The 15,880-nt window shown below is 35.0% G+C and overlaps 1 protein-coding gene across 2 annotated transcripts in view; it reads left to right on the top strand.

The window, feature by feature from the left end:
* Positions 1–1,283: 1,283 nt before the first annotated feature.
* The window catches only part of LOC102698442 (uncharacterized), a 44,526-nt gene continuing 29,929 nt past the window's right edge, over positions 1,284–15,880 (top strand). For both annotated transcript variants that reach the window (XM_015361802.2, XM_015361800.2), the window contains exons 1-3: positions 1,284–1,405; positions 1,780–2,130; positions 11,169–11,519. In XM_015361802.2, the coding sequence (XP_015217288.1) occupies positions 1,363–1,405; positions 1,780–2,130; positions 11,169–11,519 (745 nt within the window). In that variant the 5' untranslated portion in view covers positions 1,284–1,362. The remainder of the gene's footprint in view (positions 1,406–1,779; positions 2,131–11,168; positions 11,520–15,880) is intronic.

The raw sequence follows: 15,880 nt of genomic DNA, 5'->3' as shown, positions 1-15,880 counted from the left end.
TTGAGCATTCAGGTTTTGAATTAAATATTAAGCTTAAAAATACTGTATGTATGTATAATTTTGTCATTTACCATAGGAAGGGTTACTAAAGTTTTTAGCAAATCTATGGACAGATTAGAGTGCACCAAAACTACCAAGAGCCTGCAAACTGAAAAATGTAATCTTGAAAAGCATGAAAAATATTTCATTCTTCTACAACCCTCTACAATACTTTGATTTTAGATATAAGTTACCCTACTGGCCAAATGGTATGTATTTCCTTTTTCTCTCATCATTTTCACAGAAAGTGTGCATGATCATCAAAATGATAGAGAAATCTCAGGTCTGATTCATATAAAATGAGCAGGTCAGTATGTCAGTGGTCATGCGCAAAATATCCACCACACCTCAAAAGTTATGTTTAATACAATCTAATGATACAAGTAATCATTAGAGTTATGCAGAAGCATTTTCTAAACTGCCTGTCCCCTTGTTTTAAAATCACCAGACTGGAGACTGAACTGACCTTTTTGACAAACTATACTGTAGTTAAAAGTAATGCATAATGCAGAAGCCTTGACTCCTGCATATGCAATCTCAAATAATTTGGGCCATATGTTTGTTTAAGCTTCCATTTATTTTTTTCTTCAGTTTTCTACCTTTGTTCTGATTTTCTTCAGGTACACCAACTTCTTCTCAGAAGGATGGCATATGAATACGTGAGAAAGTAAGATGGGCATTTTAGCTTATTACTTTGCCCTTTTAATATTAGTTCCAGTACTACATGCTAGGAAACAAATGTGGTTTTATAAAAAAATTGAAAGATATACAGTCTCAGAAATACTATCAATATTAGTATGTTCTATAATAATTGTACTAATAATGCAAGATGATCATACAATCTTACCACCAGTCCTAGTAAGCATCACACAATGTAATGCACCTTGTCAGCGTTTCCTGTTGTCACTTCAAAATCTGTAAAAGACTCTGAGGTGATAACAGTAAATGATAAATTACAGCCTTATTTTGGTTGAAAAAAATGTAGAGTGAATAGAATGGGGACAGAATTGCACTATCCTCATAATTTACACGGTCCTTCCATATGGGATTTGAATATAAGAAAACGGACCTTTATAATTGCGCCTAAGGCTTCAGTGGTGCTTTTGCAAAGATTTCTCTGTACATAACCACTTTTTTTCCATAATGGGTCTTTTGAAATGTAGGAAACAGTGGGTGTTGAATGTCTCGTTTGTTTATGCTAACTTTAGACGCCCAAAACACATGACATTCTGGGTGGTGGACAATGCCTGAGCTGTCACACATGCACAGCACTCCCTTCATTCGGAATCTCACTTTCTCCTGATTCAGAGAGCAGCAGCCAGTATGCTCAGATTCTGCTTACTTGTACTCTTTCTGTTCAGAAAAAGTAAGTCAAATCTGTTAAAACATATTTCTTGATGAAAATGTTTTTCTTATGTAGATTATACAGTATTATTCACTATTTTTTATATAATGATATTCAAAACTAATAAGATGCACAATACTTAATCATAATATAACTAACATTTAGACCTCATTTATTTTTACAATTATTTTTTCATTGAAATTATTTAATATTTTGTTTCACTTTTCATTTATATAATTAATTTAACAGCAGCAACAAGGAAAAAACATTTAATGAGTTTCATAAAAAAAAGCTCAAACCAATATTTATCTAATTTTATTAGTGAACATTAAACAGAAATAATAAACCAGCATTAGATTTCCAATGTGCAAGTATATATTTTTTTCTTTCTACAGGTGTGAGCCCAGTGGTTGTTGTCCAGCCAAATGTCCTGGTGACCTCCAGTCCTGGAAAATCTGTGACTCTGAGATGCTCCATATCACACTCCACTGCTAATTACTTCTCCTGGTTTAAACAGGTCCCAGGACAGGCTCCCAAGTGTATATTAACAGTGTATGCTCACTCATCTCAAGCTACACGGTATGGAGAATTCATAAATGATACCCGCTTTGAAGTGTCAAAAAACATCAGCAGTTTGAACCTCATTATTTCAAAAACAAAACCTTCAGATGTTGGAACTTATTACTGCGGGGTCCGTGACTATGACCTGTTGCTATTTGGAAATGGGACATTTTTAGATCTTAAAGGTAAGGTAGAAATTAAAGTAGTTATTTCTTTTTCACATGTGCGTACATGCACATATTGTCCATAATTGTATGCTAAATGTTTTTGTGTTCACGTCTCTGTTCATGTAGTACAGATACAAGATACAGCACAGAGATTTAATTTAGTTTTTACAAAAAAAATCATAACTATAATTTCATTCCTGCAAAAGCCTGAAATAGTTATTTGGTTCAGTTCAAATATACACAAGGATAGCTTTGAACTTGATCTCCACTAACAAACAGCCCTGCAGATGAATATATGAGATGAAGATTTTTAAGAACTTTTTTAAGCTTGGAATGAGAACAGAGAAAAAAAAAAGTATATAAGAAAATCTGGATGCAATGCTCCTTTCTATTATTATATCATGGTACACAAAACTTACTGTTGTTTATTAATCTTTTTGACTTTAATCCTATATTTAAACAAAATATTGTCTTTAAAATGTTTAACGGAGAAAGTTATCATTTAAAACAGACAGAAAACTATTAAAATGTGTTAGAGCTATTGCATTTTTTATTAGACCGGTTCTTCAATTTGTTATGAAGGACTGATACAATACATTTTTACAAAATTCATTGTACAGTAAAAAATAAATGGCACAGGCAGTATATATACAGATGCAGCCATTCAAAGTGAGCGGTACGGACACGTACCGCAGGTAAGATGACACGGGGTACCGCAGTGCGTGATTGGTTGACCGACAGGGGCACTCGTGGTCCGTTGGTCTGTCGTAGAAAGACTTACTGTAAACGTCTTTACTGTGCCCGTTGTAGATATTGAATTTTACCACTGAAGGGAAATCTCAGTAGCTGAGCATGAAAAGAATAGGAGCATGCTGTAACGCGTGTGAACGCCATAAACGATATTAATTTTGGAACATAAACATACAGTATATAGCTGGTCTTGGTACTTTAAAGAAAAAAATACACACCAGTATTCCATTTCTCCCTAAACATTGTAAGCTTCGAAGTCTTTAACTAACGTGATACAGGAGTCAACAAGCATACTTTTAGAATTTGATTAAAAGGGAATATAATATGGAATCGTGTATCTCAAGAATTTAATAACGGTATTCATGTGCTGCGACAGGGCTGTGTAGGGCTGTTTCGCCTGCCTGTTCATGCGAGCTGTCTTGTAGCCGACTGGTCTAGGTGCGTGACTGCCAACTGGCAGGTTGTGTGTTTGAATCCAGCTGGTGCTGGATCTGTTCTTTTAACAAACATAACAAAGCGATATTATGGACAATCAATTGACTTTTATATTTCAAAATATCGCAACATGATCGATATTTGCGATATTTTGAACATATCTTCCCTTCTGACAGCGGTTCCTGCTTCTATTGGGTGTGTGTGTGCAACAGAGTAAATTTTTATAGTGAAATGGAGGCTGGACAGTATGCGTTACAATATAAACATTTATATTGATTTAAATCGTGTTCTGATTTAAATCGCAAACGCGTGTTTAATTATGTGTTTTTTAATCAAAATCAGGCTAATGCATTTCTACATTTTCTGTATGAACCAGCTTAGAGGTTCATACAGAAAGACAGCTTGTGTTTAAATTGAGTGTAAGGTAATTTATGCTTCTAAAGTCATGGTCAGCATTTATTATTGTACTTTGCTGTAAACTTTTTCTGTGCCTAGTCACATTATTTTATAGCGTTTTTATTGCGTTATTAAATCCGGTGGCGCTGTGTGTTAGTTTCCTGACTCCCATTATTTAAACTGCGACACTGATCATTCATCTCTAAATAAACTTTATTTTATATAGCGTTTTAAGCGAATAGGTAATTAGATTGCTCATAAACCTAATCGCTTTTTCTACATAAACACAGTGTGATTTCTGAAAATGCTTTTCCTTTATTTTTAAAGTAGGCTCAGATTTCAACTATAGATCGTATAATTATAAACTTTCTTGGAAAAATGTATTTTATGTAAACCATGTTTGCTATTAATTCATTTAGGGCTAAAATACGTTCATTGTCTTCCAATCGAGTCGAGTTGACATTGGAAGCCTGCCACACCCGGACTGTTAAACCAACGCATTAGCATGTCAAAGCCCATTGAGGGTATTAAGCCAGTATTGGCTTTAGTATTCCCCCCCTCTCCCCTCAATTCAATTCAATTCAAGGTGTTTTATTTGCATGACAGATGGGTACAAGCAGTGTTGGGTATGTATATTGTACCGCTTACGGCAGACAGGCACTGTGTAAGAGCCGGCGCACCAGAGCAGCGCACCGAGGGAGCGTCTGCATTTATAACTTAGTTTTTAAAATTAGTCAAGCAATATGAAGCATCTCCTTTTACTTAGTGCCTGAGCATAAAAAGAATAGGAGCATACTGCAACGCGTGTGAAGTCCATAAACGATATTAATTTTGGAACTTAAACATACAGTATATGGCTGGTCCATTTCTCCCTAAACATTTTAAGCATCGAAGTCTTAAACTAACGCGATACCGGAGTCAACAAGCATACTTTTAGAATTTGATTAAAAGGGAATATAATATGGAATCGCGTATCTCAAGAAATTAATAACGATATAATTATATTCATGTTGCAAAAGAACTGCAACGGACATAAAAACTCCCTTGCTTTTAACAGAGCTTTCCATAATTTCTAACTACGAAAATGCCAGGTGAAAGGATTTGTAAACATATTTTGTTAAAGCAAGTCAGTTTTTTCCGCAACACATAAAAGACATTTTTCCAAGAAAGTTTAGCCTTTGTCACTAATGAAACCACTAAATAAAGACATAAATATAGAAATCTTAAGATTTGTTTTAATTAATGTTGGTAGCAGGATGAAATGTCAGAGTGTATTTTTTGTCGCAGAGTTGCTGCAAGATGTTAACAGTGAAAAAGGTATTTAGAAATGAGTTATTTCAAGATGAAAATTTTCAGTATAATTGCAAATCTAGCAGGATAGAGAAAGCACAGAAAACTGGCAGTTAGATTGATCAGATTAGTATGAAAAGTCACTTAGCAAAGGGAATGACAACAGTGACAAACTAGTATACTTTAGATCTTTTTTTCTGAACCAGGGAAAATCTGATCATGTTTCCCTATAACAATAATAAAAAACTTTATTTGATATATCACCATTAAAGGTGGCATCTCAAAGCAATACAGTAGATGTAAAAACAGATAAAATGACCGCAGATTACAAAGTAAATGCATATAAGAAAGACAAGCAGTTAAAGGTGCTACCAAAATTAGAAAATGAAGCAGATACAGACACTAAGTCTTCTGAAAAGAAAGGTTCTGAGGTTAGATTTAAACTGGCCCTGGTGTGTGTGTGTTTGTGTCTGTCTGTCCTGTGATGGACTGGCGCTATGTCCAGGGTGTATTCTGCCTTGTGTCCGTTGCTTACTGGGATAGGCTCCAAATCCTCTGTACTGGATAAAGAGATTAGAAATAGATGGAACTATACACAGTGTTAGAAACCCACTATGAAATGGCAGCATCTCACTGAGAATAAAATATTTTATAGTGCTGGCCTTTTCACCTCTCTTGCACATCAGTATCCATACCTAGTTATTTAAACAAATTGCCTCTAATTATAAACATCTTAATATGCTGGCTCTGTGGATCCGCATCAGCTATGTTTGCCCATTCCTTCAATTCATGTGCATCCAACACACACTTCAACGCTAGCAACTACACAAAATCTAAAATATGAGCTCTACTTGCCACTTACAATACCAACAGTACCAGCTAACTTTAGTAGTGACATTTTCATGGATCTTTTTAACAATAAAATTTACAACATCAGACTTCAGACACAATTAAACAGGCCTCAAAAAAGTCTGGTACAAACATTTTCAGCATGGAATAAACCGTTACTTTAATGTTATAAACCTTAAATGGATTCATATTCTCAATAAGATTTGGTGCTCAGTAACATGACTTAGAAAATGACAGAAGACATACGTATCATGCTTATCCTTCTATTTTTCATAATCGTAAACTCCTTAATGCAGATACATTTTCTCTGTTCTGACCTGGAGTTACAGAGAAATTTAAATTCTAATAAGAGATTTGTAATGAGGAAAGTCATACCAATCACTCATACAGTACCAGGATTTGCAATTAAAATACAAATACTTTCTTTCTGTATGTGTTTATTTTGCAGTTTGAGTCTACGGCATTCCTTTGGGGGTCTATACTCCAAGGCATGACTTTTTTATGGGAACATGACATTTTTTTAAACATATTTTTATGGTAGGAGGGTGCAAAACATCAGTATTTACTGCTATTAATTACTGTACGATTTATAGTTGAAATCTGAGCCTAGATATAAAGTTAGATATAAAGTTAAAATCTCGACAAAGCAATGTAGGAAATACAGAGAAAATAAATCCTTTCTGACATCTAAAATCAGTTTCGATCAAGGTCTCTAAAACGAACAAGAAAAAGAGGATTTTCGGAGGGCAATTACGCTGTGTTTATATAGAATAAATGATTTATGAGCAATCTAATTTCTTGTTCGTTTAAAACAGTGAAATGTCAGCTGCAAAAGATCGCACCAGAAACAGCACTCTCACTGCCTGTCATAGACGTTCAGGAAAGGCTGAATGAAGTCATGTCAAGTACAATAATTCGGTGATCAATAATAACAGTTGTAGGACATTATATAAGGAGGATAAGGATTTTGAAGTTGACTCGAAATCTGATAGGTAACCAGTGCAAGGACTTGAAAACAGGTGTAATGCATCCCTGATAGGATTCTTGCTGTCATATTCTGAACATATTGAAGATTGCTCAGTGTGGATTTAATTTCCCCAGTGAACAGGATGTGCATTTATTAATTCTAGAAAAAAAGCCTTTCTTGATTTCTCTAGTTCTTAGTTTCTCTAGTTCCCTTTAAAATAAACTATTATTCCACAATGCAGAGTATTACATGGCCAGTATTTACACATGATATTTGTGATTTAAAGAAATTAACACAAGCAGCTTTTGGAGATTTAAGTGTTGGCTGAGTTATTGCAGGATAAAAGACTAGAGATGTTGGCAAGAAGAAGATAATTTGGGGAAAGCTGAGGAATACACTTATAACAAGAACACTTCCTAATGGGGTTAGGCATACTTTTGATGAAGATGATGAAGTTAACAGACTATATGTTTACATAGATACTGAAATAAGGATTGTATTTTAGATTATGTGTAGTTGCTGGCATTGAACTGTGTGTTGGATGCACATAAATTGAAGGAATGGGCAAACATAGCTGATGCGGATCCAGAGAGCCAGCATATTAAGATGTTTATAATTAGAGGCAATTTGTTTAAATAACTAGGTATGGATACTGATGTGCAAGAGAGGTGGAAAGGCTGTTTCCTTAAGCAAGCACTATAAAATGTTTTTTTTCTCAGTGAGATGCTGCCATTTCATAGTGGGTTTCTAACAATGTGTATAGTTCCATCCACACAGTGCCTTTACTTCCATTTCTAATCTCTTTATCCAGTACAGAGGATTTGGAGCCTATTCCAGTAAGCAACGGACACAAGGCAGAATACACCCTGGACATAGCGCCAGTCCATCACAGGACAGACAGACACAAACACACACACACCAGGGCCAGTTTTCCCATAAACCAATTAACTTACCAGTATGTTTTGGAGTGCGAGAGGGAGTCATATCACACATATGGAGAAAAACCATGTAACCCAGAGAGAACATGTAAACCCCACACACACAGGATGGCAGGAATTGAACCTAGGACCCCAGTGCTGCAAGATAGCAACGCTAACCACTTTGCCACTATTATAAATGGATGGATATCTTAGTTATCTTTTTAGTTCACAGGTTTGCATGCATAATTTAATTTTGAAAGCCACTGAGACATCAGGTACTACTGTTGTATTTATGAAAAAGAAACAAAACAAAAAACATACTAACAACTGTGCCATCCTACTCCTTAGTTAATACATTTTATTATTCATAAACAGTTAACATTGTTAGCAAAATATTTTGAATTATATTTAACCCTATTTTTTCTTTAGTTTTGTATTTAACTTATTATATGATAGTCAGACTTAATGTATATTTGAACAATGAAAATATATTTTTACAAGATTTTACATTAAGCACTTAAAATTAATATGGTTAATAATAGTCAACTGTAACATTCTGTAACAAGATCGGTTAAACTGCAAAGAAAATGCTTTCAGAGAAAATGTTTCAGGTGTGAAGAACATAGATCTCCAATGCAATTTCAACCAAACCTGTTCCCACACACCCTGCCCCTACTACCATTAGAATATACACAAAGCACTGAAATGTTTCGAGCTAATGATCAGGTGACCCGAGAGAGAGCGAGAGAAACACCAAGGGGTGCTGAACCAGGGAACTATTTACATGGAAAACGGGCGATCTCCCCAGACTGTCCGCCCGTTTCACTGTTACCTGGATACCTCTTTATTTAGAACTCACTAACACTGATTTTTAGTTTAGAAGGATTCAAGTAGGGTTTTAGATGAAAGGCAGCGACCTTAATCAAGCCCAAATCATAATTGAACCCATTCAGAGCCTACATTACATTTTAGCGTTTCATTCTGAGCAGAAGACCCTCAAACCTGAAGAAGGGGGAGGTGTCTTTCGCTGGAAATCTCGCCTGCTTCTACTTTACAACCGGAGTGCTGGCTGTGACGAATTAAACCGGTTTCACAGTTTTCAATCACAGACCATGTGACATGGGAGTCAGGAAACTAACACACAGCACCACCGGATTTGATAACGCTATAAAAACGCTATAAAATAATGTGACCATTAGTACGATGGTGAATCGGAGATTCTCAACCCTTGCTGCGTACGACTGGAAAAGAATTCGTGATCGGATCAACGAAATGCTTCGTAGGAGGAGGCGGTCTTTTCCTCTAGTCCAACAGTCTGTCCACAAACAAAACATTCCTGTTAGACAAGAGGAATTGAAAAAAAAACAATTTTGTCAATGAAAACCGGTGTGTGTGTCTCTACCTGCTGGATGTCCCTCTCACAAACTGCTGAATGAATAAAATAATTTTATTGAAAACGTGTTTGTCTGGTCTTTAAATTCTTGAGATACGCGATTCCATATTATATTCCCTTTTAATCAAATTCTAAAAGTATGCTTGTTGACTCCGGTATCACGTTAGTTAAAGACTTCGAAGCTTACAATGTTTAGGGAGAAATGGAATACCGGTGTGTATTTTTCCTTTAAAGTGCCGATTCCTGGAATCTGACTGGCTGACACCCCTCTGAAGTGGTTCCATAAAATCTGGTATACGGAAAAGAAAGCGTTGATAAATACAAGTGTCTTTTAATACACTCTTTGCTGTGCTCTTGAGGATCCTTGTGATATTTTAAGCTCTAGTTGAATGATAGGTGTCGCATTTTAAATCATTTTCGTAGTTAGAAATTATGAAACGCCCTGTTAAAATCAAGGAAGTTTTTATGTCCGTTTCAGTAAATGAAAATGCCTGACAAAGTATGGCTTGGACAGATTCCAAGTGCTTGTACAAATGTGCTAAAGAAATTATACTTTGAGTATACAGCTTGTCCAAAGTCATCCATTATTAATACTATGAGTAATATCTTCAGTAAAGGCTTTGATGCATAAATATTTCTGATAAAGGTAGGTTGTGTACTTTTGTCCAACTGAGCAATCTTGCTTTCATAAAATATACCAACATTTTAATGACTGATGATTAACATGCTGTAATACACAGTTCAAAATTAAAGGCTCAAATGCTGTAAATGAGAGGTTAAGCTCCCCCTGGCGGTTTTACAAGGAGACGCCGGATAGTTTCCGGCACAGCGTCAAATGATACGTGACACCAAGTGATACCGCGTGATACCGCGACACGCCCACCAGGGTATGGCGCGAAATACCTCACCCATTTTGAATGGCTGCATCTGTATATAACAGGTGTCACTGTATATTATGACATGGGTCTAAAAATACATGTGAACATCAAATAATTATTCTAAATATTATGGGTTTTTCATTATAACCATGTTTTCATTTCATAGTGCAGCACCAATATAATTTAATAATACAAATGCTGTATGTTCAATTAACCATCCAGGTTTCTCTAAATTGCTCATATTAAATGGAATTTATACAAATGTACAGTACTCTGTGCTTTAAAATATTGAGATGGTGTGGCAGGTCTACCTGATCAGTAAGTGTGAGGTTAGAAAACCTACAAAACAAAAAAAAACTTTTATAGGTTAACTATTTGGTTTAACTTTTATTAATAAATCCCAGGAATTCTGAAAACATGGGCTAACACCAGACCAAACTTCATATAAAACTCTTCCAAACCAGACATGGTTTGAAACTTGCTTTTCTTCTCAAGATTCCCCTGTAAATCTAACTTCAAAAGATGGGAGCTGTAGTGTGTTTCTCCAATTTTAACTATTAATCATAATGGAAAATTAACCCACCTTTTAACTTATGGGGGAGTCAACCTGCTTCTCTCTGCAACCCTCTAGGAAATTCTTACCTAATATTAATACTGGTCTTACTTAAATACTAGTCTACCATCATAACTAGACAGTTAGATTAGTCAACATGTGTACATTTTTTTATAAAGAGAAAATAGCTGAACATCTTGCAATGCTGTCTGAAATGAATGCCTACAATTTTCCTCTCCAAGGTTAAATTCTAAGCTTTAAACCTGCAGTGCAAATCAGCACAGATGGTTCAGAGAAACAGATGCAGACATCATTAGATCATAAGAAAAGTTAGAAATGAAAGGATGTCAGTAAGCCCATCTAGACTTTTAAAATGTATATAGCATATTTTAAAGACGAAATACAGCATTAATCATGCCAGATATTTCTGTTATATGAAAGATTGTGGCACTTAATAATTTGCTAACTGGAATTGTCACATTATAAATATTTGTTTATATTCATATCATTTAACAAATAAGTTAGAATTGAATGGCACAATAAGAAAATGGATGGATATACCGTATATATGTACTGTATCAATACAGCAAACCAGGTATTAATATAATTAAATATTTTTTTGTAGGCTCAGAATCAATAAGCAGGAGTGTTGTTCAGCAGCCTGTGTCTGCCCCAGTCCGGCCAGGAGACAATGCAACCCTGCAATGTACAATACACATGGAGACCTGTGCAGGAGATCACAGTGTTTATTGGTTCAGACATGACTCAGAAGAATCCCTTCCAGGAATAATTTACACTTATGAAAACAGGAGTGATCATTGTGAGAGGAGCTCTGTGACTGGGGCTCCTACACAGAATTGTGTCTATAACCTCCCCAAGAGGAACATCAGCCCCTCTGATGCTGGAACTTATTACTGTGCTGTGGCCACTTGTGGGGAGATCCTGTTTGGAAATGGGACCCTGTTGGACATTTCAGGTAAGTTTTATGTTTAACATATATTAATAAACAACTGACTTTAAAATATAAACAATAAAAAACTGACTTTAAAAAGTTAAAAATCAAATAAAAACTCAAATTAAATGGATGTCAAAGTCTGAATGCCTCTAATTGTTTGACATAAAGAACTCTGAAATATATATCACATATTAAATATTTTTATATGTACATAACATATGTAGAAGATTATATACAGTGCCTTTCACTCTTTTCCATTGATGTCCCATTTTGTTCCATTAAAATTTAATACAAAAATATATTTATTGTGATTGATCTATACACAGAAATCCTGAATTACTTTTATGCCAAAATCAAGGAATACAAAGAACCACATTAAGAAACCAGATTGAATTTAAACCATAAAAGGTTTAGCTGAGTATAGGAGAAGAAAGGGATGGAACTACAACTGGCACTAGGGGACACCATTTCTTGTAATTAGTCACAGTACATCATGTATTATTATGAGTAAACAAGAAAAGACTTCAGAATTCACATTTACCTGAATGTATTTAAGGTTTTGTTTGGTATTTAAAAAGTCAGCACAGTGAAAGGTGTGGTTGGTGGGTGCTGACCATTTAATGCATTTTTTATGTGTACTGAAAGAGTTAGGAATAAAGCCCCTTGAACTTCATTTATTTTGATAATCACGTCTTTACTTGTGTGCAGAACTTTGTGACAGTCCTTCTTGACTATTTTGAGAGCTTGAATTTTAATTAAAAATGTAAAATTAAGAATACCTGGTTATATTTCTGCCAGGAATGTCAACAGAAATAATTAAAGTATAAACAATTTCATATTTTCATTTATGGTTTCATCTCTTTGAAAGTATGTTGTAACTATAATGAAAAAATATAAATATTTTATACTTCAGGGTATAAAGCTGAGAAAATCAAAACTTATAAAGCTCTTAAATCAAACACTGAACACTGAACTAATTAAAGTTCACAACACTATATGCAGCTGATGTTTCATTTAACAGTGTTTTAGGTTTAACTGATCAAACTTGACAATGTTATCTTAATTTTTATGTTTGATTATTTTTGTATTAGAATCTACTGCTCAATCTACATTTCCTCCCTCTGTATGTGCCCTGCTGGTGTCAAATGCTATGTGTTTCATTGTGATCACTGTCCTCATCTGCATAATGAAAAGAAGGAAGTTTGAGCACAGCACAGGTTAGTATTTTCTAGACAAAGTAATGTAAAGTTTTGGTTAAATTATTTATGTGTGTCATGCTAAAGCCATCCATAGTAAATCTATAAATTGAATTAGATTATTGTGATTTGTCCACTTTAATTATATTTGTAATATCTATTACCTAACCCCTTGATGCAATTCAGGGGAGCTGGAATCTATCTCAGCAGGCAATGGGCACAAGACGGGGTAAACTCTTTACAGGACATCAATCCATTGCATGGAACAAAGACACAAACACAGACATTGTTTTCAAAGTAAACTGGAGCACCCAGTGAAAACTCAGATCCAGAATTGAACTCAGGGCTGCAGCACTGTGACACAGCAAAGCTAATGACTGTGCCACCACAACATCTTGGAACAATATCTAACATTTTTATATCATGTAAGACATTAATTAAAGTTAATTAAATGCATGTAAATTGCAAGTTGAAATATTCTTCTTTGTCTTTTCTTTATTAACTGTAGAATTGTATTTGGAACTGTGTATATCCCAAGGTATTATGATATTTTTTTTATAAAGCCTCATTCTTGTCTGCACACGGAATAAACATTAAATATTTCAAGACTGTCATTGTAGTTGATAGAGTCCTATATATATATATGGTATAATATATATGAAGCAAATCAGGTGAATTGAACTCACCTTATCACTGAATTTGTTTCAGGACAAGTCTCAGAGGTCATGTCAAATACACAGGTATGTTTTTAGTTCCTGGATATCTCCATGAAACTAGATTGATTTTTAAAATACAAAGTTAAAATCACAAGATGAAACAGAAAATAATGCCCAAATTCTGAAATAATTATAATTTAATATCAGTGGTGATACATGATAAAAAAATGCCTTAAAAGCCGTAATGCATAAAGAGTATTATTCATAATGTATTGAGAATCTATAACATACAGATGCAGCCATTCAAAATGAGCGGTAAAAACCCACGGTACAGTAATCTACCCGCAGGGCACCAGAGGGTACCGTGGTAAGTGATTGGCTGGTCAAAATGACCGACAGGGACACTCGTGGTGCATTGGTTGGTAGTGAAAAGATTTAATCATTTAATGTCTTTACTGTGCACATTTTAATCCGCTTAGTTTTGAATATTTATATGGAATTTTACCACTAAAGGGAAATTTTAGTAGCTGAGCATAAAAAGAAGAGGAGCATAACGCATCTGAATGTCATAAACGATATTAATTTAGGAACATAAACATTACTGTATGTACATAAACTGTACTGTGTATGGCTGGTCTTTAAAGTTTAAAGAAAAAATACACACCAGTCTTCCATTTCTCCCTAAACATTTTAAGCATGAAAGTTTTATGAAACGGTACCCAAATATGTGATTGCTGTATAGAATGAATTTTAATTTTTAAAAATTATTTAACACGAAAATTAAGCTGTTTACATCTTCCGCCTGAGAACAGTCACCCGTTGCTACCCAACGCAGAAACACAGCCACTAACTAGCAAAGAGAGGACATTAGCTAGCCAATATGATAAAGAAATAAATGATTATTTTGTTTATTTCTTTTGCACATTTATTTGAACATTTCCATTGATTGTACAAGCACTTGGAAACTGTCCAATCCCTAGTTCATCAGGCATTTACCGGTCTGGCGCCGGTCTGTGTCTTCTAGGATATAATGCCAGCGAACTCCGAGGTCCGAGGTCAAATTCTTCCAGCACGGGGGTACCTATAAAGATAAAGCGGAGACGACGGCACCGAAATGTTTTAATTTTTTTTAAAGCCCTGGCCAAATATGAAGACAGTACGTACAGTTATAATTCAAACGGAATTAAAAACTACACATCCCAGTTACCATGGTGGTGCTTGTGATCATTGCGTTTAACCAACGAAATAGGGCGAAAAATCAGTCACATGACTTTGGGGCAAAGTTTAGAAAGCTTAACCTATCAGCAACAAAGCGAAATTTACACGATAGGCTACCTCAAACTGTCAGTTACACGACTGTGTATGTCGCTTAAGCCACTCCTATTTGGCATTTTAGTTATGGAGGCGAGAAGACGCCCCCCCCCCTCTCTGGGTGTCTGATTTGCCGCCATCTTTAACTGTTCGGTGTCCGAATCGGAGTAGCTACCCGTACGAAATAAAGTTAATCCCAACTACAAAACATATATTTTTGTGGTAAGAGGGCGCAAAACATCAGTATTTACTGCTATTAATTACTGTACAATTTATAGTTGAAATCTGAGCCTAGATATAAAGTTAGATATAAAGTTAAAATCTCGACAAAGCAATGTAGGAAATACAGAGAAAATAAATCCTTTCTGACATCTAAAATCAGTTTCGATCAAGGTCTCTAAAACGAACAAGAAAAAGAGGATTTTCGGAGGGCAATTACGCTGTGTTTATATAGAATAAGTGATTTATGAGCAATCTAATTTCTTGTTCGTTTAAAACAGTGAAATGTCAGCTGCAAAAGATCGCACCAGAAACAGCACTCTCTCTGCCTGTCATAGATGTTCAGGAAAAGCTGAATGAAGTTATTTTCAAGTGCAATAATTCGGTGATCAATAATAACAGTTGTAGGACAGTATATAAGGAGGATAAAGATTTTGAAGTTGACTCGAAATCTGATAGGTAACCAGTGCAAGGACTTGAAAACAGGTGTAATGCATCTTGCTGTCATATTCTGAACATATTGAAGATTGCTCAGTGTGGATTTAATTTCCCCAGTGAACAGGATGTGCATTTATTAATTCTAGAAAAAAAAGATTTCTTGATTTCTCTAGTTCTTAGTTTCTCTAGTTCCCTTTAAAATAAACTATTATTCCACAATGCAGAGTATTACATGGCCAGTATTTACACATGATATTTGTGATTCAAAGAAATTAACACAAGCAGCTTTTGGAGATTTAAGTGTTGGCTGAGTTATTGCAGGATAAAAGACTAGAGATGTTGGCAAGAAGAAGATAATTTGGGGAAAGCTGAGGAATACACTTATAACAAGAACACTTCCTAATGGGGTTAGGCATACTTTTGATGAAGATGATGAAGTTAACAGACTATATGTTTACATAGATACTGAAATAAGGATTGTATTTTAGATTATGTGTAGTTGCTGGCATTGAACTGTGTGTTGGATGCACATGAATTGAAGAAATGGGCAAACATAGCTGAT

This window comes from Lepisosteus oculatus, chromosome 13 (genome assembly GCF_040954835.1).
Source record: "Lepisosteus oculatus isolate fLepOcu1 chromosome 13, fLepOcu1.hap2, whole genome shotgun sequence".
Taxonomy (NCBI): domain Eukaryota; kingdom Metazoa; phylum Chordata; class Actinopteri; order Semionotiformes; family Lepisosteidae; genus Lepisosteus; species Lepisosteus oculatus.
Note: the sequence above shows the minus strand (reverse complement) of the source record. Positions and strands in the feature narration are given on the sequence as shown.